Here is a 25,987-nt window from a genome sequence, read left to right on the forward strand (position 1 = left end):
TTCCCAGCCAGCTCCTGCCGAGCAGCGTGGGACCATCGCCCAGTACCATCCAGAGTGGTAGCTTGTGCACTGCTCCATCGTAGGAGACCTTTACGGTAGCACTGCCGATTACAGGAATCAGTTCTTTCATGTAAGTTCTTAGTTTCGTGTGAACTAGAGTTAAAACTGGCCTTGAGACCTTGTTGCCCCACAACTTTTCGAAAGTCTTTTTGCCCATGATGGACTGGCTCGCACCCGTGTCCAGCTCCATTGATACCAGGAGTCCATTTAGTTCAACATTCAGCATTATCTGGGGCCAATTCGTGGTGAATGTGTGCATCCCATGTACCTCTGCCTCCTTGATCTGAGGCTCTGGTTCGTAGTGATCCTCTGTGGATCTGTCCTCCTCTGCAACATGGTGGTTTGCAGGTTTAACAGGCTTAGCAGCTCGCCTGCACACTGGTTGGAAGTTTCCCATAGTTCCACAGCCCTTGCAAATGTACTCTTTGAATCGGCATGAATGGAAACGATGATCACCCCCGCAGCGCCAACAAGGTGTTAATGGCCTTGCATTCATCACCCTTGATGGTGGACTCTGAGACATCTGCGGACGTGCAGCTGGAATATGTGTGACCTGCCTTGTACGTTACGATTTGAAAACAACATCACTTTGTTCACAGTACTTGTAGCAACACTTGTGTGCTGAGAGATTTGCTTAGTATTGTCACTGGTGGCAATGAATGCCTGGGCTATCGCTATGCCTTACTCAAGATTGGGGTCTCTACAGTCAAATGCTTGCGAAGTATGGTTTAAAAGTCTCTGAGCATGTTCTCCAAATGTCCTTCAAATTCGCAATGTCCTGCAAGGCGTCTTAGCTCGGAGACATAACTCGGCACTTCCTGTGTGGAACCGGTACCTCGCCATCAGAACGCTTTCCTTCGGGTTCAAATGCTCCCAGACCAGTGTGCACAAATCATCGTATGATTTTGCTGTGGGTTTCGCTGGAGTAAGCAAATTTTTCATGAGGTCGTACGTTGGTGCCCTGCAAATGGTGAGGAGGATCGCCCTTCATTTGGTAGCGCTCTCTTCCCCATCTAGCTCGTTGGCCTTGAAGTATTGGTCGAGTTGCTCCACAAAAGTTTCCCAATCATCTCCCTCCGAAAATTTCTCCAGGATGCCCATTGTTTTCTGCATTTTTGGGTTCGCTATCTGTATCTCGTCGCCAGTTGTTGTGTATGGAGAAAGAGTCAGACTGAACACTGTGAGCTCAAAGTAAAGTGTGACCTTAGTCTTTTATTGCAGGTCTCCAGAGTGCCTCTCCAACCTGTGAAGCCTCCTTAAATACCTGTGTTCCCAAGGGATTATGGGATCCCTTTGGACTCCAGGTGTGAGCCCTCTGGTGGCTGTACAGAGTAAATACAAGTTCACATATATAACAGGTGTTATAAATGGGAAGAAGTTATGACATTTAAAATGGTATTTGGAAAGTTAAGTATTAAAACAAAAGTAAGTGTTCAAAGGATGCAAAACCTTCTTATCTCCTGAGGATTTAACATTTCCTAACCAGATACAGTTTCAGTTGCTTGCACTGGAAACACAGAAACTCACATTTCCCAGTCTCCTTTGGAAATATCCAAAAAGGTGAATCCAGTGATTTGTTTGTAACTACTGGGCAAAACTATCTTGAGCACAGTTTTGGAACTGGTTGCTGCTCGGGCATATTACAGGGGGTGAAGGGGCAGCAGCCCTTCCTCCCATTCTATATTTACTCCCAAAAAGCATACCTAAAATGGTGGGGAACCAAGGGTCTAATGAAGTTGAGGAACTTAATGTAATCAATATAAAAAGTACTAGAAAAACTAATAGGACTAAAAGCTGACAAATTGGGGAAAAGCCAATTTTGCTAAGCTGAGAGGAGATTTGGCCATAGTGGACTGGAAACAGCTACTTGAAGGTAAATCAGTGTCAGAGCAGTGGGAGGCATTCAAGGAGGAGATCCGTAGGGTTCATACCAAATATGTGCGCTTAAAGAAAAAGGGTGGGACTAACAAATCTAGAGCCCCCTGAATGTCGAGGGACATACAGTGTAGTATAAAGAAAAAAAGGGAGGCTTATGACAGATACCGAGGGCTAAATGCTGCAGAATCTCTCGGAGTATAGAAAGTCCAGGGGTGAAATTAAAAAGGATATTAGGAAAGCAAAGAGAGAGCATGAAAAATTCTTGGCAAGTAAAATCAAGGAAAATCCAATGATGTTTTATAAATATATTAAGGACAAGAGGATAACTAAAGAAAGAGTAGGGCCTATTCGAGACCATGAGGGTAATCTGTGTGTAGAGGTGGAAGATGTGGCTATGGTTCTTAATTAATACTTTGCGACCATTTTCACAAACGAGAAGGTCGACGCAGACACTGCTATCGAGGAGAAGTGTGAAATATTAGAAGAAATAATCATAGTGAGAGAGGAGGCATTAAGGGGTTCGCAGCTTTGAAAGTGGCTAAGTCCCCAGGCTCGGATGAAATGTATCCCAGGCTGTTAAGCGAAGCAAAAAGAGGAAATAGCAGAGGCTTTGACAATCATTTTCCAATCCTCTCTGGCTTCAGGTGTGGTGCCAGAGGACTGTTAATGTTGTACCTTTGTTTAAGAAGGGAGAAAGAGATAGACTGAGTAATGACAGGTTAGTCAGCCTAACCTCAGTGGTGGGCAAATTTTTGGAAAAATTCCTGAAGGACAGGATCAATCTTCACTTAGAAAGACACAGATTTAACAAGGACATCAGCACGGATTTGTTAAGGGAAGGTCGTGTCTGACTAACTAGATTGAATTTTTCGAGGAGGTAACCAGGAGGGTCGATGAAGGCAAAGTGTATGATGTAGTGTTTATGAATTTTAGCAAAGCTTTTGATAAGGTCCCACATGGCAGACTGCTCATAAAAGTAAAAGCCCATGGGATCCAAGGCAAAGTGGCAAGTTTGGAGGCAGGAAGCAAAGGGTAATGGTTGATGGGTGTTTTTGCGACTGGAAGGATGTTTCCAGTGTGGTTCTGCAGGGTCCCTTACTTTTTGTGATATACATCAATGATCTCGACTTGAGTATAGGGGGTATGATTAAGAAGTTTGCAGGTGATACTAAAATCGGCTGTATGGTTGATAATGAAGAAGAAAGCTGCGGACTTCAGGAAGATATCAATCAACTGGTCAGGTGGGCAGAACAGTAGCAAATGGAATTTAATCCAGAGAAGTGAGGTAATGCATTTGGGGAGGGCTAACAAGGAAAGGGAATACACATTAAATGGTAGGATACTGAGAATTGTAGAGGAACAAAGGGACCTTGGAGTGCATGTCCACAGATCCTTGGAAGTAGCAGGATAAGATGGTTAAGAAGGCATATGGAATGCTTGCCTTTATTAGGTGAGGCATAGAATACAAGAGCAGAGGGGTTATGCTTGAACTGTATAAAACACTGGTTAGGCCACAGCTGGAGTACTGCGTGCAGTTCTGGTCACCACATTGCAGGAAGGACGTGATTGCACTGGAGAGGGTACAGAGGAGATTTACGAGGATATTGCCGTGAGTGGAGAATCTAAGCTATGAGGACAGATTGGATAGGCTGGATTTGTTTTCTTTGAACAGAGGAGGCTGAGAGGAGACCTCATTGAGGTGTATAAAATTATGAGGGGCCTAGATATAGTGGATAGAAAGGGCCTATTTCTCTTAGCAGAGGGGTCAACAACCAGGGGGCATAAATTTAAAGTAATTGGTCGAAGGTTTAGAGGGGATTTGAGGGGAAATTTCTTCATGCAGAGTGTTGTGGGGGTCTGGAACTCACTGCCCGAAAGGGTGGTAGAGGCAGAAACCTCACCACATTTAAAAAGTACTTGGATATGCACCTGAAATGCTGTAACCTGCAGAATTATGGACCTAGAGCTGCAAAGTGGGATTAGGCTAGATAACCTCTTGTTGGCCTGCATGGACATGATGGGCCAAAATGGCCTTCTTCCATGCTGTAAACTTCTATGATATGATTCTATGATTCGAAATCCCCTGGACCTGACGGCCTACATCCTAGGGTTTTAAAAGAGGTGGCTGCAGATAAGGTTTTGACCTTTCAAAATTCCCTAGATTCTAGAACGGTCCCAGCAGATTGGAAGGCAACAAATGTAACATCGATATTCAGGAAAGGAGGGAGAGAGAAAATAGGGAATTACAGCCAGTTACCCTAACCCTGACGTTGGTAAAATGCTGGAATCCATTGTTAAGGAAGTGCTTTCAGGGCACTTAGAAAAGCATAACATGATCAGACAGAGTCAACATGGTTTTACGAAAGGGAAATCGTGTTTGACAAATTTATTAGAGTTTTTTGAGGACGTAACTAACAGTGTAGACAAAGGGGAACCAGTGGTGTAGTATATTTGGATTTCCAAAAGGCATTTGATAAGGTGCAACATAAAAAGTTATTACACTAGATAAGGGATCATGGGATTGGAGGTAATGTATTAGCTTGGGTAGAAAATTGGTTAACGCATAGAAAACAGAGAGTCGGGATAAATGGGTCTTTTTCAGGTTCACAGGCTGTAACTAGTGGGGTGCTGCAAGGATCAGTGTTGGGGCCTCAGCTATTTACAATCTATATTAATGACCTAGATGAAGGGACTGAGTGTAATGTATCCAAGTTTGCCAACAATACAAAGCTAGCTGGGACAGTAAGCTGTGAGGAGAATACAAAACGTCTGTAAAGGAATATAGATAGACGAGGTGAGTGGGCAGTAAGGGGGCAGATGAAGTATAATGCAGGGAAATGTGAGTTTATTCATTTTGGTAGGAAGAATAGAAAAACAGAATATTTTTTAAATAGTGAGCAACTTTTAAATGTTGGTGTTCAGAGAGATTTGGCTGTCCTTGTGCATGAAACACAGAAAGCTAGCATGCAGGTACAGCAAGTAATAAGGAAGGCAAATGGCATGTTGTCCTTTATTGCAAGGGGGTTGGAGTATAAGAGTAAGGAAGTCTTGCTACAATTGTACAGGGCCTTAGTGAGACCACACCTGGAATACTATGCATAGGTTTGGTCTCCTTATCTAAGAAAGGATATACTTGCCTTGGAGGCAGTGTAATGAAGGTTCACTAGTTTGATTCCTAGGATGAGAGGGCTGTCTTTTGATGAGAGATTGTGTGGAATGGGCCTATACTCTTTGGAGTTTAAAAGAATGAGAGGTGCTCTCATTGAAACATACATGATTCTGAAGGGGATTGACAGGGTAGATGTTGAGAGGTTGTTTCCCATGGCGGGTGTATCTAGAACTAGGGGGCACAGTTTCAGGATAAGGGGTAGGCCTTTAAGACAGAGATGAGGAGGAATTTCTTAACTCAGAGGGTTGTGAATTTTTGGAATTCTCTGCCCCAGAGGGCTGTGGATGCTGAGTCTCTGAATAGATTGATTTATTGGAGTCAAGGGCAATCAAGGGAAATGGAGATCGGGCAGGAAAGTGGAGGTGAAGTCGATGAGCAATCATCATCTTATTGAATGGCGGAGCAGGCTCGAGAGGCCATATGGCCTACTCCTGCTCCTATTTCTTATGTTCTGAAATTGGTGTTCTCAAATAATGCAAATGAGCTCATAGTGAATTGGCAAGCTGTTCTAAATCATGACCAATCTCTTCCATTGAAGCCACTGTTCATTATGAGCCCGTTTAGCACTGCTAGCGGAGAGCAGTTTCACCCTGCAGATGCTTGCTGAGACCCACTTTCATGAGCCAGCAGCTATTTGTCATTCACAACCTAGAGCCTAGACATTAAATATTGGGAGATTATTCAACCAACAGGGATATCACAGATAGGTTTCATCACAATCTCTTCCGCAGCTCACACATGCATACATTCCAGCATGATTCATTGTTTTGCCATCAGAAGCCCAAACCCAGGCTGGTTTGTCTCCTCCCTAACCTAGAGACATTGAGGTCATTTGTACTTCCCCCAATGCTGCCCTGAATCTTTACATTCACCCACAAGCAGGGCTAGATCCTCAGACAGCCGTACCGAAGTCCCTGAGTAACTGATAAGAAAATATGCACCTGCTCAGTGTCAAGCAGATAAACATACATGCTAATGGTGAGCAGAATCAGGGCTGCAGAACATCTGTGCAAGTCACAATCAGAATACAAACATACAACCATTCTTATATATTACATGAATGCAGCATATTAGAATACTGTAAATTGGAAAAACATTAATTGTAGTAAACATTATATGGTGATATACTCAGTTTGTTTTGAAAACTGAGTTGCTTATTGCCATTTTCCAAAACTAATAAGTCATTTACATTTATCACATCTGTATATTTCAAAGCATCTCACAACCATTGGATTACTTTTGAAGTGCAGTCACTGATGTTATGTAGACAAACATACCAACCAAAACAGGCAGAAGGAGCTTCAGTTTAGTGCAAAATTAACTAGTAAATGATCAGTACCTATTCAAGGCCATGTGTGGTAAAGAATTGGGAATTGGAAAGAATGCAAAATAAAATCTCAATGAATTAAATCTTTTTGTTTTCTGTTGCCTTATAGATACACTGCTGGAGGCTGAAACTGTGGAGACAACAGAAAAGGCTGCAGCTGATAATGAGAGTAGGAGCAGCCAATTCTTCCGCCCTGTATAAAAATAGATCTGCAGTTTTAGTTAAGATCCGTTATCCCAAGACATCAGTAACAACGTCTGCATGGTCTGAATATCAGTGAGCAAATCAATTAATCGCTCAGAGCAGCTGTAGCCTACCATAAAATTACAGTAAAAGCCCAACTCTGGGGAACAAGCTCAGTAAAAGGTTTGAACTCTAAAATTGTCCAGTTGCCATGTGGTGTGGTACTGAGCCACCCAGAGCAGGAAAGCCCCGGATGTGAGCCCTCATCTATGCTGAGCCCGCTGGGTTGTTACAGTTGGACTCAGAGTGTTGGGTTTGGAGCGAACAAGTCAGCCCAGGATTCCTGTTCCTGAACTCTGTTTAGTGAACTCTGCTGGAAAGTGCTTATATGGACACTGGTTGAGGAGAGGGTCATTGTTGGCTGTGATGCTCTCTTATGGTGGAAAAGCCTTCCTGATACTCACTATGGGTCAATTAGTCTGATGACATAGAAACATAGAAAATAGGTGCAGGAGTAGGCCATTCGGCCCTTCGAGCCTGCACCACCATTCAATAAGATCATGGCTGATCATTCCCTCAGTACCCCTTTCCTGCTTTCTCTCCATACCCCTTGATCCCCTTAGCCGTAAGACCATATCTAACCCCCTCTTGAATATATCCAATGAACTGGCATCAACAACTCTCTGCGGCAGGGAATTCCACAGGTTAACAATTCTCTGAGTGAAGAAGTTTCTCCTCATCTCAGTTCTAAATGGCCTGCTCCTTTTCCTAAGACAGTGTCCCCTGGTTCTGGACTTCCCCAATATCGGGAACAATCTACCTGCATCTAACCTGTCCCGTCCCGTCAGAATCTGAGATGTTTCTATGAGATCCCCTCTCATCTTTCTAAACTCCAATGTATAAAGGCCAAGTTGATCCAGTCTCTCCTCATATGTCAGTCCAGCCATCCCGGGAATCAGTCTGGTGAACCTTCACTGCACTCCCTCAATAGCAAGAACGTCCTTCCTCAGACTAGGAGATCAAAACTGAACACAATATTCCAGGTGAGGTCTCACCAAGGTCCTGTACAACTGCAGGAAGACCTCCCTGCACCTATACTCAAATTCCCTAGCTATGAAGACCAACATACCATTTGCCTTCTTTACCGCCTGCTGTACCTGTATGCCAACTTTTAATGACTGATGAACCATGACACACAGGTCTCGTTGCACCTCCCCTGTTCCTAATCTGCCACCATTCAGATAATATTCTGTCTTTGCGTTTTTGCCCCCAAAGTGGATAACCTCACATTTATCCACATTATACTGCATCTGCCATGCATTTGCCCACTCATCTAACCTGTCCAAGTCACCCTGCAGCCTCTTAGCGTCCCCCTCACAGCTCCACACTGCCACCCAGTTTAGTGTCATCTGCAAACTTGGAGATATTACACTCAATTCCTTCATCTAAATCATTGATGTATATTGTAAATAGCTGGGGTCCCAGCACTGAATCCTGCAGCACTCCACTAGTCACTGCCTGCCATTCTGAAAAGGACCCGTTTATCCCATCTCTCTGCTTCCTGTCTGCCAACCAGTTCTCTATCCACATCAGTATATTACCCCCAATACCATGTGCTTTGATTTTGTACACCAATCTCTTGTGTTCGACCTTGTCAAAAGCCTTTTGAAAGTCCAAATACACCACATCCACTGGTTCTCCCTTGTCCACTCTACTAGTAACATCCTCAAAAAAGTCTAGAAGATTTGTCAAGCATGATTTCCCTTTCATAAATCTATGCTGACTTGGACCGATCCTGTCACTGCTTTCCAAATGCGCTGCTATTTCATCCTTAATAATTGATTCCAACATTTTCCCCACCACTGATGTCAGGCTAACCGGTCTATAATTACCCGCTTTCTCTCTCCCTCCATTTTTAAAAAGTGGTGTTACATTAGCTACCCTCCAGTCCATAGGAACTGATCCAGAGTCGATAGACTGTTGGAAAATGATCACCAATGCATCCACTATTTCTAGGGTCACTTCCTTAAGTATTCTGGGATGCAGACTATCAGGCCACGGGGATTTATCGACCTTCCATCCCATCAATTTCCCTAACACATTTTCCCGCCTAATAAGGATAAACTTCAGTTTCTCCTTCTCACTAGACCCTCGGTCCCCTAGTACTTCCGAAAGGTTATTCGTGTCTTCCTTCGTGAAGACAGAACCAAAGTATTTGTTCAATTGGTCTGCCATTTCTTTGTTCCCCATTATAAATTCACCTGAATCCGACTGCAAGGGACCTACGTTTGTCTTCACTAATCTTTTTCTCTTCACATATCTATAGAAGCTTTTGTAGTCAGTTTTTATGTTCCCAGCAAGCTTCTTCTCCTATTCTATTTTCCCCCTCTTAATTAAACCCTCTGTCCTCCTCTGCTGAATTCTAAATTTCTCCCAGTCCTCAGGTTTGCTGCTTTTTCTGGCCAACTTATATGCCTCTTCCTTGGATTTAACACTATCCTTAATTTCCCTTGTTAACCACGGTTGAGCCACCTTCCCCGTTTTATTTTTACTTCAGACAGGGATGTACAATTGCTGAAGTTCATCCATGTGATCTTTAAATGTTTGCCATTGCCTATCCACCGTCAACCCTTTAAGTATCATTTGCCAGTCTATTCTAGCCAATTCACGCCTCAAACCATCGAAGTTACCTTTCCTTCGGGTCAATTAGCCTTCACTCACTCATTGGTTAGGCTCACACATGAGGAATGATGACTGCCGTGAGGTACTGGACTGGATGGCGGAGCAGCTGTGAAACCATACTCCTGTATGTGCCACAGTAAGGGAGAAAAGTGGAAAATCTTTAAACACACTCTTATCAGACTTAAGGGAAAATCCTGCTGGTTATTTGTGTAGGCAATACTAAATTTAATAGATAAAAGATCTGGGCAATGCAGAATTAACTTTAATGGTATATCCTCTCATCCTCCATTGACATATGAAAGACAGCATGACTGCCCAAGAGATCTCCTAGATTTAAATGGGAGATAGTTGCCATTGTCTATTATTTGAGATACTGGCTGCTTCAATAGTAGAATAGCCTTACCTGTTCTCACCAGTGTCTCTGTATTCAGACAGCTTGACCACCCTTAAAGACTGCATCAGTGCCCCCAGTGGTTGTGTGGGTAATAGTATTGTATGATTCTGAATAATACAGACCATGGAAGTCCTGCAGTCAATCCCTGGGCTGCGACCAAACTTAGTTGGAATTGTACAATGTCGATAAATAGACCATAACATATTAAAACTACCTCTCTCTCACACACGGCCATTTTTGTACAGAGACTAAAATGCTGAAACAGCCTTTGTATACTTTTCTTTTTCACAGCCTCTGTAGACTCTCCCATTGAGAACTCACAGAGCACTTTGAATGAGAGCTCTCAGCTGAGTCTAGCACGTGAAGCAGCAGAGGAAGAGATGGTGAAAGGAGAAGGTAATGGTTCTATCAGAGATTCTTTGTAGTGTAAAGGAAAACTGTGCCATTGGGCCCCATTACTTTCAGAACGCACTGATCACTGTAGCTAGAACATCGCTCTTTTCTTATAGGTTTATAAGACAATAACTTTGACAAGTTCTGACTTTGGCGGGGCTGAAAAATAACAAAGCCCTCTGGTTAATACACGCCATCGGTGTGTACTTGTTGTCATCTCCAATCCTTTGAACGCATCTTTCTTTTTCTTTCCCCCTTTCCTCTGATTTTCCAGTCTCTGAATAAGGATGATTGCTGCTTGGGCATATCACGGTATGAAGTGGCAGCAGCCATTGACAACCCTTCCTCACAAGCGGCCATTCTTTGTACTGTACCTATGCAGCTCGACAAGGAGTGTAGCCAGGACATTCATTCATGGAGAAATCACAACCAATACCAATCTTCTTCTCAGCTGACACCAGAGTAGTTATAGGGAACAAAAGTTTTGAACACAAAGAGAAAAGTTACAAATGGAAAGAGGTCATGACATTTAAAATGGTATTTGAAAAGTTAAGCAGATTATTTTGGTGAAAGGGTGAAAACAAGCTCTAAATGTGTGCTGTGCTTATAAGACATGGCTATTATCGGGAAAAAAGTTATGAAAACAAAGGGAAGTGTTATAAATAGGAAGAAGTTATGGGGGCCTAAATTCACCTCCGTCCAAAACGGGGCGCACCTAGCGCTTTTTGCCAGTCGTTGGTTATGGTTGCGGCAACCATTGGAGCGAAATTCAGCATTTTTGCTGAAAAAATGGAGCGGAGCGGTATTGGTGGTGGGAATCGGCTGTTTGCAACGGTGTGGGTGCGCGATGGCTGATAGGGCCGCGAGATTCAGCCGTTGCCGATTTGCTGCTGATGAACCAGCTACTCCCTGGCCTTCTTAAAGGGCAGTGATTGCAACTAGGCCCTGAGCATGGAAGCTGTTTGAGTGGAGGCCTTGGCTAATCCAACAGTAACAAGGAGGGCCAGCAAATTTACCGATGCTGAACTGGAGACCCTCATGGTGGCTGTGGAGGGAAGGAGACGCATAATGTACCTGGATACAGGCAGACCGACTCGTGCTGTGTTCATGAATGCCTGGAGAAAGATTGCTGTGAAGGTCTCAGGTACCTCCATTCATGACCGGACCGCGAACCAATGCCGCAAAAGGCTGAACAACATAATTCACCTGATGAAAGTAAGTACCTGTTCACCCAACTCGTGACCTTCCATCTGGGAGCCTCTCCCTCGCCTCTTATTTCTCACCTTCACTATATAGTCACTGAAGCAGCATTTGATTGTTGGGGCCTGTGTATATATAATTGTGTGCATTCTCGCAATGGAGGCTCCCTTTCATGTCACAGTTACAGTTACATGTAATGGACACACACTTGTGCACTCCTTGCTGAGGCCTCATGACACTTCTACTCAGCAAGCCTTCTTTGCTTTGCAGGCAAAGGCTGCACATAACCGTGTGGAGCAACAGAGGACTGGTGGTGACAAGGCAGATAAACAGCCCTCCTCTGGAAGAAAGGGTCCAGATGCTAGTGGGCCCACATGTTGCCTTCCCTGTGGCTGCCGGTCATTCTGATCCAACTGGGGGCAGCATCGGTAAGTGAAGGCCTTCCTTTAATGCCATCTCTCCCTGAAAGTGCCAGTGCCTACCGTGCGTTTGCTTATGATAGTGTGTAAGTTGCAGCCTGCGTGCATCAATGCCCTACCTCCCCCTCACGGCAGCCCTTGTGCCATTTATGCTTGCAGATGAGAGCCTGAGTGTGGGTCAAGGCCAGGGACAGAGCACTGATATGAGTGGAATGGCAAGCCAGGATGACAGCCTTGAGGGCACTGGCAGCCGCGGCCATAAGGAGGCTGATGATGATATTGGGAGCCAAAGCCTGGACGACAGCCTTGAGGCCATGCCGACACTCTAGAGGTCATTGGTTGTGTGAGCCTGGATGACACCCCAGAGGCCAGTGCATATTTTGGCGCGATATCCGATGAGGCGGAGGAAGAGGGGGACACTGCTGGCAGCACCGTGTCACTGCTTCCTACACTCATATGCGCCAGCTCAGATACCGGGAGTACATGGTCAGGTCAGTTAGAGATAGAAGAGGGGTCTGCACTGGGTGTTGCACCGGGGCCTAGGGGGCTGGAGCATGGTGAGGGCCAAAGGGAATCTCAGGTGCCATCTCTCCGGGGGTGGGGGGGGGCGCGAGTGTGCAGCCGAGTCCTGCTTATGAAACAGGGGTGTAGGCCATGCATTCCCAGATGTTGGCGGCAATTGCAAGGGTGCCAAAGAACCTGTTGCAAGTGGTCACGAGCATGTAGGAGTCTGCCTCCCGCATTGTGGACAGCTTTGCGCACGCTATGGAGCCCATCATTGCCAGTGTGCAGGCGATGGTGGACTCCCAGAGAGACCATGCGGATCCAGCTGTGATGCTGCGTCTTGATGGGGATGTGGCAGCTGCCATAACAGCACAGGTGCAAGTGAATGATGTCTGAGTGCTGCTTTGGAGAGGATGGCCGTGGCCCTGGAAGCTCAGGATGCTCTTATGCTCTCTGGGCAACAGGCCACAGAACGTCTAACTGCTGTCGTCTCTGGTGGCATCGAGATTGTGTCAGCTCTCATGTAGGCTCAGTTGGATGCCACGCGAGATCTGACTGTTGCCAACGCGGCTGGATCCACCACGGTCCACGGGGGACCTTCCAGTGTCGTGCCACACCACCGACCCGTGCCCCCTCAGATTGGTGGCGATGGTGATATGCTGACCCCGGGGAGTGGCGCAGACTCCTCGGACCAGGATAATGATAACGTGCTCTCTCAGGATCACATCATTCCTGACCCCAGACCTGTCACTCCACCATTGCCGAGAAGCATGGATCTGCCCGAGCCAAGGCCGACTGAACGCACAGACTGCCAGACTGCAGCCGGCCCTTCCAGGGCCAGAGCTGGTCGAGGGGAAGAGCATCTGTAGTTTCTTCACCTGAAACACAGCAGCCTTCCCAGACCCATGAGACAGCCACAGGGGAGACACAGCGGCGTAGTTCCAGAATAGGCTTGCATAAGTGGGGTTATAAGGAGATGCACAAGGGTGAGAAATTATTATGTGTATGTTTTTTTGCACCTTTCTTTATTCTGTAATAAATCTTTATTTTGTATTCCCATATCTGTGCAGATGTATCATTTCACTGTGGGCAATGATGTGTGAAAGGGCTTATTGGGACGACCATGGAAATGCAAAGATGCAGGGTGAAGTGGCTATTAACTCATCGGAAATGAGCAGCAATGATATGGGTCTGCACTTCCCTTGCAGGGTTTGGATGGTGACGATGCCTCCTACGTGGTCGGCGATTCGCATCCTGGTCCTCCTCCCGCGCCTCCTGCTCAGGTGCTACTGGTGGCTTGTCCTCCAATGGCTGGCCCCTTATGATTACCAGGTTATAAAGCATGCAGCAGACCACCACGAAGGGGGAGACCTGTTCAGTAAGTACTGCAACACTCCAGCAGAGCGATCCAGACAATGGAATCTCTGCTTAAGGATCCCGATGCATTGCTCCATTAAGCACCTGGTGGCTGAATGAGAGTCACTGTAGGCTTGCTGCTCAGCAGTCCTGTGGTTGCAAAGGGGAGTCAGCAGCCAAGTGCACAGTGGATAACTCTTGTCACCAAGCAGCCAGCCGCAATTTTGGTTTGGCCCAGAAAGCAGGCCGGGCACACCGGTCTGGCACAGGATAAAAGCATTGTGGTTGCTGCCAGGATACCGGGCATCAACTGCCATGATCTTGCAGTGGTGGTCGCACAGCAACTGCACGTTGAGGGAGTGGAATCCCTTTCGGTTGATGAACATCTCAGGATTGGTTTGGGGCATCTTCAATGCGACGTGCGTACAATCTGTAACACCCTGAGCCCTGGGGAAGCCCGCGATGCGCAAAAGTCTAGTCTGCCGCTCCATCTGCTTCTCCCTGCTCATCGGGAAGGAAATGTAGTTGCCCTTTCTCTTATGGAGAGCATCTGTCACTTGACGGATGGAGCGATGGGTGGAGAACTGAAAAATGTTCAAAATATAGCAGCTTGGATCAATCCAGTGGCATAGAAATGTAATGCTATGGTCACTTTAGTTGTGATGCTCACAGCTGTCCTCAGCCTTGTCTGAGGCTGCAGAACTGGCCGCTGGAGTTTGCACAGCTCCCTGACGATGTTCTTCCTAAATCTAAGCCTGCGGGGACATTGATTATCTGTAAGGTCCATGTCCGAAAACTGCTGCCTGTAGACCCTTGCACGATAGGGCCTTCTTCCCCCACCTCTATGGTCAGGTCTTCCTATGGCAGCTGGCTCATTGCCTTCTCCCTCATGCTCTTCATGCTCCTCGGCCTCTGCAGCCTGTTGCTGGCAAGCATCTGCCTCCTGTGCATCCTGCCTTCTTCCTATCTCGCCCACTATCTGGTGCGGTGGGTCAGCGTACCTGACCCTCCTCCTCACGGCAGGTCCTTCCTGGGCCACCTTTCTGCATTGAAATCTGTTGTCATTTCAATGGCCTTCTCTATGTTGGACATCAATGGCTGCTGCATCCCTTGCCCACTGCCTGTGGAGCCGTTGCAGATGGCGGCGCCTTCTCCTGAGTGCCTCCCTGCCGCGCACAATGTGCAGGCGGTGTTCCGCTTCCAACATTGAGCCAATTGCCTCTGCAAGCTCAACCTCCACAGTGAGGCTTCTGTGGAGCACAGATTGAGTCCACTTGCACTCAATGCTGCTATGAAAAGGGCGACTGACAACATTTTGAGAACTCCGAAAAATTATTGGCCAAAAAAATAGAGATGCACGCAACACACCTTTAAAGTCCGCTGGCAGTCTGGAGTTGGCACAGTGCACTGACCCGAAAAACTGTCGCTAGCACCGACAGGTGGCCGGTTGATTTTGAAAACTGAATTTAGTTTCCGGGGCAGAGTGGCTGCAGTGCGTGTTCTGATGACGTCTTTAACAACGCATCTGCAGGAGCGGGACAGAAGTGGGGGGAGCGGGGCAGATCTCCACAACGCTGTAAAACCCACAAGAGAATTTTGCAAGTATTGGCTAGTCTGCTACAAATCGGTGGCCATTCAACGCTGCCCTGTGGCCACAGCTTTCCGGCGGCCTTATCGGTTGATTGAATTTCGGTCCCATGATGTTTAAAATGGTATTTGAAAAGTTAAATATTAAAACAAAGGTAAGTGTTGAAAGGATACAAAACCGTCTTGTCTCTGAGAAATTAACATTTCCTAACCAGATAGCTGGCAGTTTCAGTTGGTTGCACTGGAAAGGCAGAAACTCACATTTCCCAGTATCCATTGCAAATATCCAAAAAGGGTGAATCCAATGATTAGTTTGTAACTTGTGGGCAAAAATATCTCAAGCACATTGCATCTTCAGTTCTATATTTAGTCCCAATTTTCTCTAACCTTCTTCTGGAGATATAGGCCCCAAGTTTCCACATGCAGCGAAAAAGGCGCCCCTCAGAGCTGGGCGCCAGTTTTTCGCGCCGAAAACGGTGCCTGAAAAAAAACGCGGTATTCTCGAGCTCCTTGGAGCTCATTGTCTGCTTGGCGCGGCGCACAGGGGGCGGAGCCTACCACTTGCGCCGATTTTGTAAGTAGGAGGGGGCGGGTACAATTTAAATGAGGCTTCTTGGTGCCGGCAACCCTGCGCGTGCGCGTTGGAGCGTTGGCGCACGCGCAGTCTGAAGTAAACATTGGCACTCGGCCATTTTAAAAAGTGCTGCAGAAAAAGTGAAAATTTGTTTATTGAACCCTTGCAAAGGCTTGCATTTTAATTTTCTTGATATTTCTGTGTGTGAGGGAGTGCTTTTAGCAGCACTGCTGAATAAATCACCTGCTGAATTAGTGTTGGCTCTTTAACCAGTGTTACTGCAGCAACTGTGCATTTTAATTCAGCCTTTACAACTCGTTACCGTTTCAATCTCCACCACTCATTCTGTAATTAAAGATAGACTGTGATAAACAGGACACATGCACTTGTTTGAGACTATTCAAATTCTTTGTAGCTGTTCAATTTTTAACATTTTTTAATAAAACCACATTGCCCTTCCATGATCAGCACTGAGGCTTCTTGAGCTTTCTGCCCCTGCCGTCGGTCGGTGCCGATGGCAAACCGCTGCCTGAAAGGCCTGCCTGAAGCACTTTCACACAGGTAGGAACATGGTTTATTTAATCTTTTCTTTGCTTATAAATTTTTATTCAGGTTGGATTTATTTGTATAAGTATAACTAAGGATTGATTGTAGAATTTAATGACTTCCCTTCCCCCCCCCCACCTCGTTCCCAACGCCTAATTTGTAACCTGCGCCTGATTTTTGAATGTGTAGACAAGGTTTTTTCAAGCGTACAAAAATCTTCACTTGCTCCATTCTAAGTTAGTTTGGAATACGTTTTCACTGTGGAAACTTTCAAATCAGGCGTCAGTGGCCAGACACGCCCCCTTTTGAAAAAAAAATTCTGTTCAAAAGTGAAACTGTTCTACCTGACTAGAACTGCAGAAAACTTAAATGTGGAGAATTCCGATTTCTAAGATGCTCCGTTCTCCACCAGTTGCTCCTAAAAATCAGGAGCAAATCGTGTGGAAACTTGGGGCCATAGAGAGTTAAATTAGTGTCCCCAAGTAGTGCAAACGGGCTCATAATTAATTGGCAAGCTGTTCTAGAGCATGACCAATCTCCTCTTCCATTGAAGGCACTGTTCATTATGAGCCCGTTTAGCACTGCTAGCATAGAGCAGTTTCGCCCCCGTAAATTCTTGCTGGGACCCACTTTCATGAGCCAGCAGCTATTTGCCATTCCCAACCGGGCGCCGAGACATTAAATATTGGGAGATTATTCAACCAACAAGGATATTACCAATAAGTTTGATCACAATCTCTTCCGCAGCTCACACATGCATACATTCCAGCATGTTACATTGTTTAGCCATCAGAAGTCCAAACCCAGGCTGGTTTGTCTCCTCCCTAACTTAGAGACATTGAGGTCATTTGTACTTCTCCCAATGCTGCCCTGATTTGTTACTGTTATGTCTCAAATAAAGCAATGTGATTGTGTACTGTAGACCTGAGCAAGTGTGACCTTAGTACCTTTATTCTGACTCCAGAGTGCTGGCACAGCATGGGAGGCCTGCTTATATGCAGTGCTCCCAAGGGATTCTGGGATCCCTTGGGACTCCAACAGATCCGCCCTCTGGTGGCGGTAGAATGCTGGTTACAAGGTGTTACATACATAACATCACTCCCCCCCCCCCCCCTCCCCCCCAAAGTCAATAGTACACTTATTTACAGGGTGAGACGATCTGGGGCTTTCCGCTCCCTAGTCGATCGTCTCGGTACAAACACAGGTGCAGGTGAGTTGGTTAGACCTTCGCTGAGCTTCTGCACAGCTGGCCTTGCTGGGCTGCTGGGGATGATGGGTTCAGCTTCGTGGTCAATCGTGATGTTGGTTGCCACTTGTGTGTGTGTTGGAGGGTCGAAGTTGATGGTGTCCTCTTCAGGTTGCTCGTGGCTGTCTGAGAATCGCAGTTTGGTTTGGTCCAAATGCTTTCTGCAAGTTAGTCCATTTGCAAGTTTGACCTCAAACACCCTGCTCCCTTCTTTGGCTACGACAGTGCCAGCAAGCCATTTGGGACCATGTCCATAGTTGAGTACAAATACAGGGTCATTGACTTCAATAGTGCGTGACAAATTTGCGCGATCATGGTATATGCTTTGTTGATGCCGTCTGCCCTCGACATGCTCATGGAGATCAGGGTGGACTAGAGAGAGCCTTCTTTTGAGTGCCCTTTTCATGAGCAGTTCGGCAGGGGGAACCCCGGTGAGCGAGTGGGGTCTTGTGTGGTAGCTGAGCAGGACGGGACAGGCGGGTCTGCAGGGAGCCTTCCGACATGTGTTTCAAGCTTTGCTTGGTGGTTTGAACTGCCCGTTCTGCCTGGCCATTAGATGCGGGCTTGAGCGGGACAGATGTGATGTGCTTGGTCCCATTGCGGGTGATGAATTCCTTGAATTCAGCACTGGTGGAGCATGGCCCATTGTCGCTGACAAGGACATCAGGCAGGCCATGCATGGCAAACATGGCTCATAGGCTTTTGATGGTGGCAGTGGACGTGCTTACAAACATTATTACACACTCAATCCATTTTGAATAAGCATCCCACAACAACCAAAAATGTTTTGCCTAAAAACGGGCCAGTGAAGTCAATGTGGATCCTAGACCACGGTTTGGAGGGCCATGACCACAAACTTAGCGGTGTCTCGCTGGGTACATTGCTCAGTTGAGAGCAAGTGTTGCATTGGCGCACGCAAAACTCCAAAGCTGAGTCGATGCTGTACCACCACACATTGGATCTGGCTATAGCTTTCCTCATTACTATACCTGGGTGGGTAATGCGTAGGTCATGTATGAACGCTTCCCTGTCTTTCTTCGGCAAAACCACGCAATTACCCCACAAAAGACAGTCCGCCTGTATGGAAATTTCGTCGTTGCGCCGCTGGAACGGCTTGATCTCTTCATGAATCTCCGCTGGGACACTGGACCAGCTCCCATGGAGTTCACAGTTTTTTACAAGGGACAGTAAAGGATCCTGGCTGGTCCAGGGCCTGATCTGGTGGGCCGTAATGGGTGACTTTTTGTTTTCAAATGCATCACCAAGAGCAAGTCTGCAGGCTGTACCATTTCCACCCCGGTGGTGGGCAATGATAGCCGACTGAGAGCATCAGCGCAGTTCTCTGTGCCTGGCCTGTGGGGAATTACATAGTTATATGCAGACAGCGTGAGCGCCCATCTTTGGATGCGAGCAAAGGCATTGGTGTTAATCCCTTTTCTCTCTGAGAATAGCGATATGAGCAGCTTATGGTCATTTTCTAACTTGAACTTAAGCCCAAACAGATACTAGTGCATTTTTTTCACCCTGTAAACGCATGCCAGAGCTTTTTCAATCGTGCTGTAGGCCCTTTTGGCCTTGGACAAACTCCTGGATGCATAAGCGACCGGTTGCAATGTTCACAATTCGTTTGCTTGTTGTAACACACACCCGACCCCATACGAAGACGCATCGCAAGCTTACACTAAACGTTTACATGGGTCATACAGAACAAGCAGTTTGTTGGAACATAACAGATTTCTGGCTTTCTCAAAAGCAGCCTCTTGTGATTTCCCCCATACCCAGTCATCTCCCTTGCGTAGCAACACATGTAGAGATTCTAGCAAGGTGCTTAACCTGGGTTGGAAATTACCACAATAATTGAAGAGCGACCGCAGCTCCGTCACGTTTTGTGGTCTCAGCGCGTTCTTGATGGCTTCCATCTTGGCGTCGGTGGGTCTGATGCCATCTACTGCGATTCTTCTCCCGTAGAACTCCACCTTTGGCGCCAGGAAAACAGACTTCGAGCGTTTCAACTTGAGTCCCACACGATCTAGCTAATTTAGAACCTCTTCCAGGTTCTGCAAGTGTTCGACCTGTGATCAATATGTTGTCCTGGAAAACCACGGTACACGGTGCACGGAACCGACTTTAGCAGACTCTCCATGTTCCTTTGAAAAATAGCCGCGGCCGATCGAATCCCAAATGGGCATCTGTTGTAGATGAACAGACCTTTGATGCAGGTGAGGCCTTTCAAAGATTCCGCCAGCTCCTGCGTCATATAGGCCGAGGTCAGGTGCTTGGTGAACATCTTCCCTCCTGCCAGCGTCGCAAATAGGTCATCTGCCTGGGGTAGCGGGTACTGGTCCTGCAGTGAAAAACGGTTAATCGTTACTTTATAGTCCCCACAAATTCAGACCATGCCATCGCCCTTGAGAACCGGAACAATCGGACTGGCCCACTCGTTGAACTCAACCGGCGCGATGATGCCGTCTCGTTGCAGCCTGTCCGGCTCGAACTCCACTTTCTCTCGCATCATGTGTGGCACTGCATGTGCCTTGTGGTGGATGGGTCATGTACCAGGAACCAAGTGGATCTGCATCTGCACCTGCATTAACACGCACAAAGGTCTGTTCATCTACAATAAATACCCGTTTGGGATTCGATCGGCCGCGGCTATTTTTCAAAGGAACATGGAGAGTCTGCTAAAGTCGGTTCCGTGCACCGTGGTTTTCCAGGACAACATATTGATCACAGGTCGGGACACCATCGAACACTTGCAGAACCTGGAAGAGGTTCTAAGTTGGCTAGATCGTGTGGGACTCAAGTTGAAGCTTCAGTTCCAGCGGATTTTTCCCAGCCAGTTACTGCCGAACAGTGTGGGGCCATCTCCTGGTACAATCCATAGTGGTAGTTCGTGTACCGCTCCATCATAGGAGACTTTTACTGCTGCACTGCCAATTATAGGGATCAGCCCTTCTCAGCTTGGTATGAATAGGGCTCAGCTTGGGCCTTTGTGCCTTGTTGCACCATAGCCTCTCGAAGGCCTTTTTGCTCATGATAGACTGACTTGCACCATGTCCAATTCCATGGATACTGGAATTCTGTTCCGTTCAACTTTTAACATGATCGGTGGACATTTCGTGGTGAAGGTGTGTACCCCGTACACTTCTACCTCCTCGGTTCGAGTCTCCAGTTCAGTTTGATCCGCCATGGATCAGTCTTCCTCTGCAACGTGGTGGTTTGCAGGATTTGCAGCTCGTCTGCACATTTGCTGGAGGTGTCCCATTGTTCCACAGCCTTTGCACGCATAGTGTTTGAAGTGGCATTGATGGGTTCGATGATCACCTCCGCAGCGCCAATAAGGTGTTTATTGTCTTGCAGTCACACTTGATGGTGGACTCTGAGTCATCTGAGGTTGTGCAGCTGCAGGTGTGTACGTTCTGCCATATGCATTCCTGCCTGAAAACGACGTTACTTTGTGTACAGTACTTGCCGATGCATCTTTATGCTGCGAAATTTGTTTGGTGTTATCGCTGGTGGACATAAATGCCTGGGCTATAGTTATGGCTTTGCTCAGGTTCGGTGTTTCAACAGTCAATAGTTTGCGAAGGATAACCTCATGGCCAATGCCAAGCACAAAAAAGTCTCTTAGCATTTGCTCCAGGAATCCATCGAAATCGCAATGTTCTGCAAGGCTCCTTAGTTCGGCAACGTAGCTTGCCACTTCCTGGCCTTCAGACCGTTGACATGTATAAAATTGATACCTTGCCATCAGAATGCTCTCCTTTGGATTTAGGTGCTCCCGGACCAGCGTACACAGTTCTTCATACGATTTGGTTGTTGGTTTCACCGGAGCAATAAAATTTTTCATGAGGCCATAGGTTGTTGCCCCGCACACGGTGAGGAGGATCGCCCTTCGTTTGGCAGCGTTCTCATTCCCTTCCAGCTCATTGGCCATGAAGTATTGGTCAAGTCGCTCCACGAAGGCTTTCCAATCGTCACCTTCTGAGAATTTCTCCAGGATACCAACAGTTCTCTGCATTTTCGTGTGATGGTTTTTTATCTATTACTCATCACCAGTTGTTACATCTCAAATAAAGCAATGTGACTGAGTATGGAGACTTGAGTAAGTGTGACCTTAATCTCCTTATTCTGACTCCAGAGTGCTCATACAGCATGGGAGGCCTGCTTATATACAGTGCTCCCAAGGGATGCTGGGATCCCTTGGGACTCCAACAGATGTGCCCTCTGGTGGCGGTAGAATGCTGGTTACAAGGTGTTGCATACATAACAGTTACTTTCACCCACAAGCAGGGATGTATCCTCAGACAGTCGTACCGAAGTCCTTGAGTACTGGTAAGAAAATATGAACCTGCTGTTCATATGAAAATCTGTGCTAACGGTGTGACTGTTTAAAAAATGGAATCAAGGCTGCAGAACAGCTGTGTAAGTCACTCTCAGAATACAAACATGCAGGCATTCTTATATGTTACATTAATGCATCATAATAGTACGCTGGAAATTGGAAGAAAATGAATTGTAGTAACATTATACGGTGATATACTCAGTTTATTTTGAAAACTGAGTTGCTTATTGAAATTTTCCCAAACTAAAAAGTCATTTACATTTATCGCATCCTCTGGCCATTCCATGCTTCTCCCAACCATTGGGTTACTTTCGAAGCGCAGTCACTGATGTCACGCAGGCAAACATAGCAACCAAAACAGGCAGAAAGAGCTTCAGTTTAATGGAAAGCTAACTAGTAAATGCTCAGTACCTGTTCAAGGCCATGTGTGCTACAGCCAGGACTTGGAAGGAATTCAAAATAGATTCTCACTGAATTTTATATTTTATCTCTTTTTTCTGTTGCCTTATAGATACACTGCTGGAGGCTGAAACTGTGGAGACAACAGAAAAGGCTGCAGCTGATAATGAGAGTAGGTGCAGCCATTTTTTTCATCCTGAGACCTACAGTTTTAGTTAAGACCCGTTATTCCAAGACATCAGTAAAAACATCTGCATGGTCTGAATGTCAGTGAGTTATTCAATTAATCTCTGAGAGCAGTTGGAGCCTACTGTAAAATTACAGTAAAAGCCCAACTCTGGGGAACAAGCTCAGTAAATGTTTCTGAGGTTTGAACTCTAAAATTGTCCAGTTGCCATGTGGTGTGGTACTCATCCACGCAGAGCAGGAAAGCTCCGGATCTGAGCCCTCATCGATGCTGAGCCTGCTGGGTTGTTACAATTGGTCTCAGAGTGTTGGGTTTGGAGCGAACAAGTCATCCCAGGATTCCTGTTCCTGACTATTGTTTCGTGAACACTGCTGGAAAGTGCATACATGGACACTGGTTGAGGAGAGGATCATTGTTGCCTGTGATACTCTCTTATAGTGGAAAGCCTGCCTGACACTCACTATGGGTCAATTAGTCTGATGATATTTACCTCGGGTCAATTAGCCTTCACTCACTCATTGGTTAGGCTCACACATGAGGAATGACGACTGGGGTGAGGTACTGGACTGGACGGCGGAGCGGCTGTGAAACCATACTCCAGTATGTGTCACAGTAAGGGAGAAAACAGATCCTTATTGAAATTTTCCAAAACTAACAAGTAATTTACATTTATCACATCCTCTGGATATTCTAAGACATCTCTCAACCATTGGGTTACTTTCAAACGATGTTATGTAGGGAAATGTATCAACCAGAATGGAAGAACGAGCTTCAGTTTAGCATCTCATCTGAATGACTGCTCTTCTGACAATGCAGCACTCGCACACTGAAATGCCAGCCAATATTATATGCTCCAGTTATTGTGTAGTGGTTCCTAAGCGCATAACCTTCTGTCTCAGAGGTGGGAGAATGCTACTGCCGAACCGAGCTGACACTAATATTAAATGTTAAATGGAAAAAATTGATTATATTTTTTCAATGAAAAAGGGTGTTCTGAGGCATCAATCAAAACATATTTATTAGTCTATACCCACTTTATATAGGCCTTACAACAAACAAGAGGCTTCTCCCTGGGAGGAAAGGTAATATAACTAACTTGCACCAACTTAAAGCACAGTTTTTGAATATATTTGTGTAAGCCGCCTCTTCAAGGTATTTTTCTGCACCTGATTCCACTTAAAGAAACTTCTGTTATCAGTTAATATTATCGTGTAGACAATTTTACTATTACTGGAATGCCTTTGTATTGTTCTTTCTTTGAAGATGTTTTCAGATTCATTAAAATCCAATGCTGAGTGATAACGGAATAGATTTATTAAGGTTTTAAACAACTTTATAATCAACAAGATGTGCGAGCATACCGATCTACCTGTGCCGCCTGGATTTAACTTTTGCAATTGCACTGTAGATAAAGCACAAATGGAAGTAATTGTGTTAACTGTCCAACATTTCCCCCTCAAACAAAATCACTAAAACAGATTATCTGGTCATTATCTGATTGCTTTTTGTGGGGTTTGCTGTGTGCACATTGGCTGCCACATTTCCTACATTACAACAGTGATTACACTTCAAAAAAGTACCTACTTGGCTGTAAAGTGCTTTGAGACATTCTGAGGTTCATGAAAGGCATTATATAAATGCAATTTTAAAATTTTCTTTTAAGGGAACATTGCTAAATTACAGACTCAAACTGAGAATTAATTGCAAACTACAACCTTAAATAACAAATCTTAAATTGTAATATAATCAACCAATTGGAGTTCCATTAGGATCCAATTTACTCTGTCAACATCTAGAGTAATTTTAAAATGGCTGTCAAACAGAAATTCTCTGAAATGATTGGGAGTCCTTTTGAAATTCATCGAATCATAGAAACTTACAGAACAATAGGAGGCCATCCGGCCCATCGGCCTGTGCTGGCTCTTTGACAGAGCAGTCGTGTTTAGTCCCACATTCCCACTTTTTGTCCATAACCCTGTAAGTTTCTCATCCTCAAGGACCTGTCCAACTCCTTTGTAAAATTAGTAATGGAATCAGCTTCCACCACCTTTTCAGGTCGAGCGTTCCGGATCCCGACAACTCTCTGAGTGAAAACATTTCTCCTCATCTCCTGTCTAGATCTTTTGCTAATGATTTTCAACCTATGACCTCTGGTTATTGTCCCACTCTCGAGGGAATAATTTTTCTCTATCAAATCCTCTCATCATCTTGTAAACCTCTATTAGGTCACCTCTTAACCGTCTCTATTCCAAGGAAAACAGTCCTAACTTTTCTAACCTCTAATTATAACTAAAGTCCCTCATCCCTGCTAATTTCCTGGTAAACCTCCTCTTTACCCGATCTGAGGCATTAACATCTTTCCTGAAGTGTGCTGCCCAGAATTGTCCACAATACTCCATTGAGTCCTAACCAGTGATTGATGTGCACATGTACAACACACTTAATGGGGGTTGGTAAATCATTCTGGTTCTTTATATCATTGAGGAGTCAGAGTTGTAATTTCCAAACAAGAACACTTTGGGTTAACATTTCTGTGGAGGATCACCCGATTTTATAATGTAATTTCAGCAGAAAGTGCAGATAAGCAACGTAAGTATGCAGTTTCTCCATTGGTTCCTGCCAATTTGTCCCCCAAATTTACAGCAAGAGATCAGGAGAGCCCACATGGAAATTTTACCCCTTTATTTAAAACAGAGCCTTTGCTGTCTTGGAAAATGATTGGTACCCCTTTCTAGAAATCGCTATCGACAATGATTATCCCCACAGTGTGGCAATTTTCCTTGCTCCTTAAAAGGCCAAGAATTTCCTCGGAGCTGCTTTTGCAACGATGCCGTAATTTGGCTGGGAGTGGGTGGTAACCCCACCTATGCGCATGAACAGGGATTCCGCTGCACTTCCAGCTCCAAGGAAATTCCCATCCAAAAAATGAGGGAAATAAAAAGAAGGTTGAGTATCACTTACTTTAACTATTTCTTATTTATGATATGTTTTCCATTTATTCTCTGCTCCACTTGTTCTTTCTCCCAATTCTTTTTCAGATGGAGATACAGTTTAGTGAGAAGAAGAAGAAGAAGATTCAGCTCGAGGTTAGGGTCATGACGAGACTTAAAAAGGACGCAGATGCTGGGAGCAGCAATGACAAAAGTTCAAATGCTGCATTTAACAGTTGAATGATCAGCCTTGGACATTACAGAATGTAATTTCTTACACCGGAGGCATCGTAGCATTCCAGGAAATACCTTCCATGCAGTACAATCCCAACAGAAAGGGTGAAGATAATTCAGTGTAACTTTGTGCTATCTAAAGTCAATTTCCTGAGAACTTTGTTGCTTGAATCAAGAAATCCCTGTGACAAATATTGTTACAAATATGGACCTTGCTGTGAACATGCATTACATATATAAGAGCAAAGACCAATGCAACACGTTTATGCCTGCAGAAGTAAACATGACTGTAATAGTTATCTGAAAGATGAATTAATACTTGTCTCTTGTTGAGTACTCATCAGTAGTGCCTTATCCTCAGTGATTGTCTTTGG

General features: G+C 45.5%; 1 protein-coding gene across 1 annotated transcript in view; it reads left to right on the top strand.

The window, feature by feature from the left end:
• Positions 1-25,987, top strand: part of nme9 (NME/NM23 family member 9) — a 149,412-nt gene extending 123,425 nt beyond the window's left edge. The window contains exons 20-23 of the mRNA XM_070873791.1: positions 6,544-6,603; positions 9,985-10,089; positions 22,375-22,434; positions 25,488-25,987. Of these exons, the coding sequence (XP_070729892.1) occupies positions 6,544-6,603; positions 9,985-10,089; positions 22,375-22,434; positions 25,488-25,504 (242 nt within the window). The 3' untranslated portion in view covers positions 25,505-25,987. The remainder of the gene's footprint in view (positions 1-6,543; positions 6,604-9,984; positions 10,090-22,374; positions 22,435-25,487) is intronic.

The sequence above is a fragment of the Pristiophorus japonicus genome, chromosome 3 (assembly GCF_044704955.1).
Source record: "Pristiophorus japonicus isolate sPriJap1 chromosome 3, sPriJap1.hap1, whole genome shotgun sequence".
NCBI classification, from domain to species: Eukaryota; Metazoa; Chordata; class Chondrichthyes; family Pristiophoridae; genus Pristiophorus; species Pristiophorus japonicus.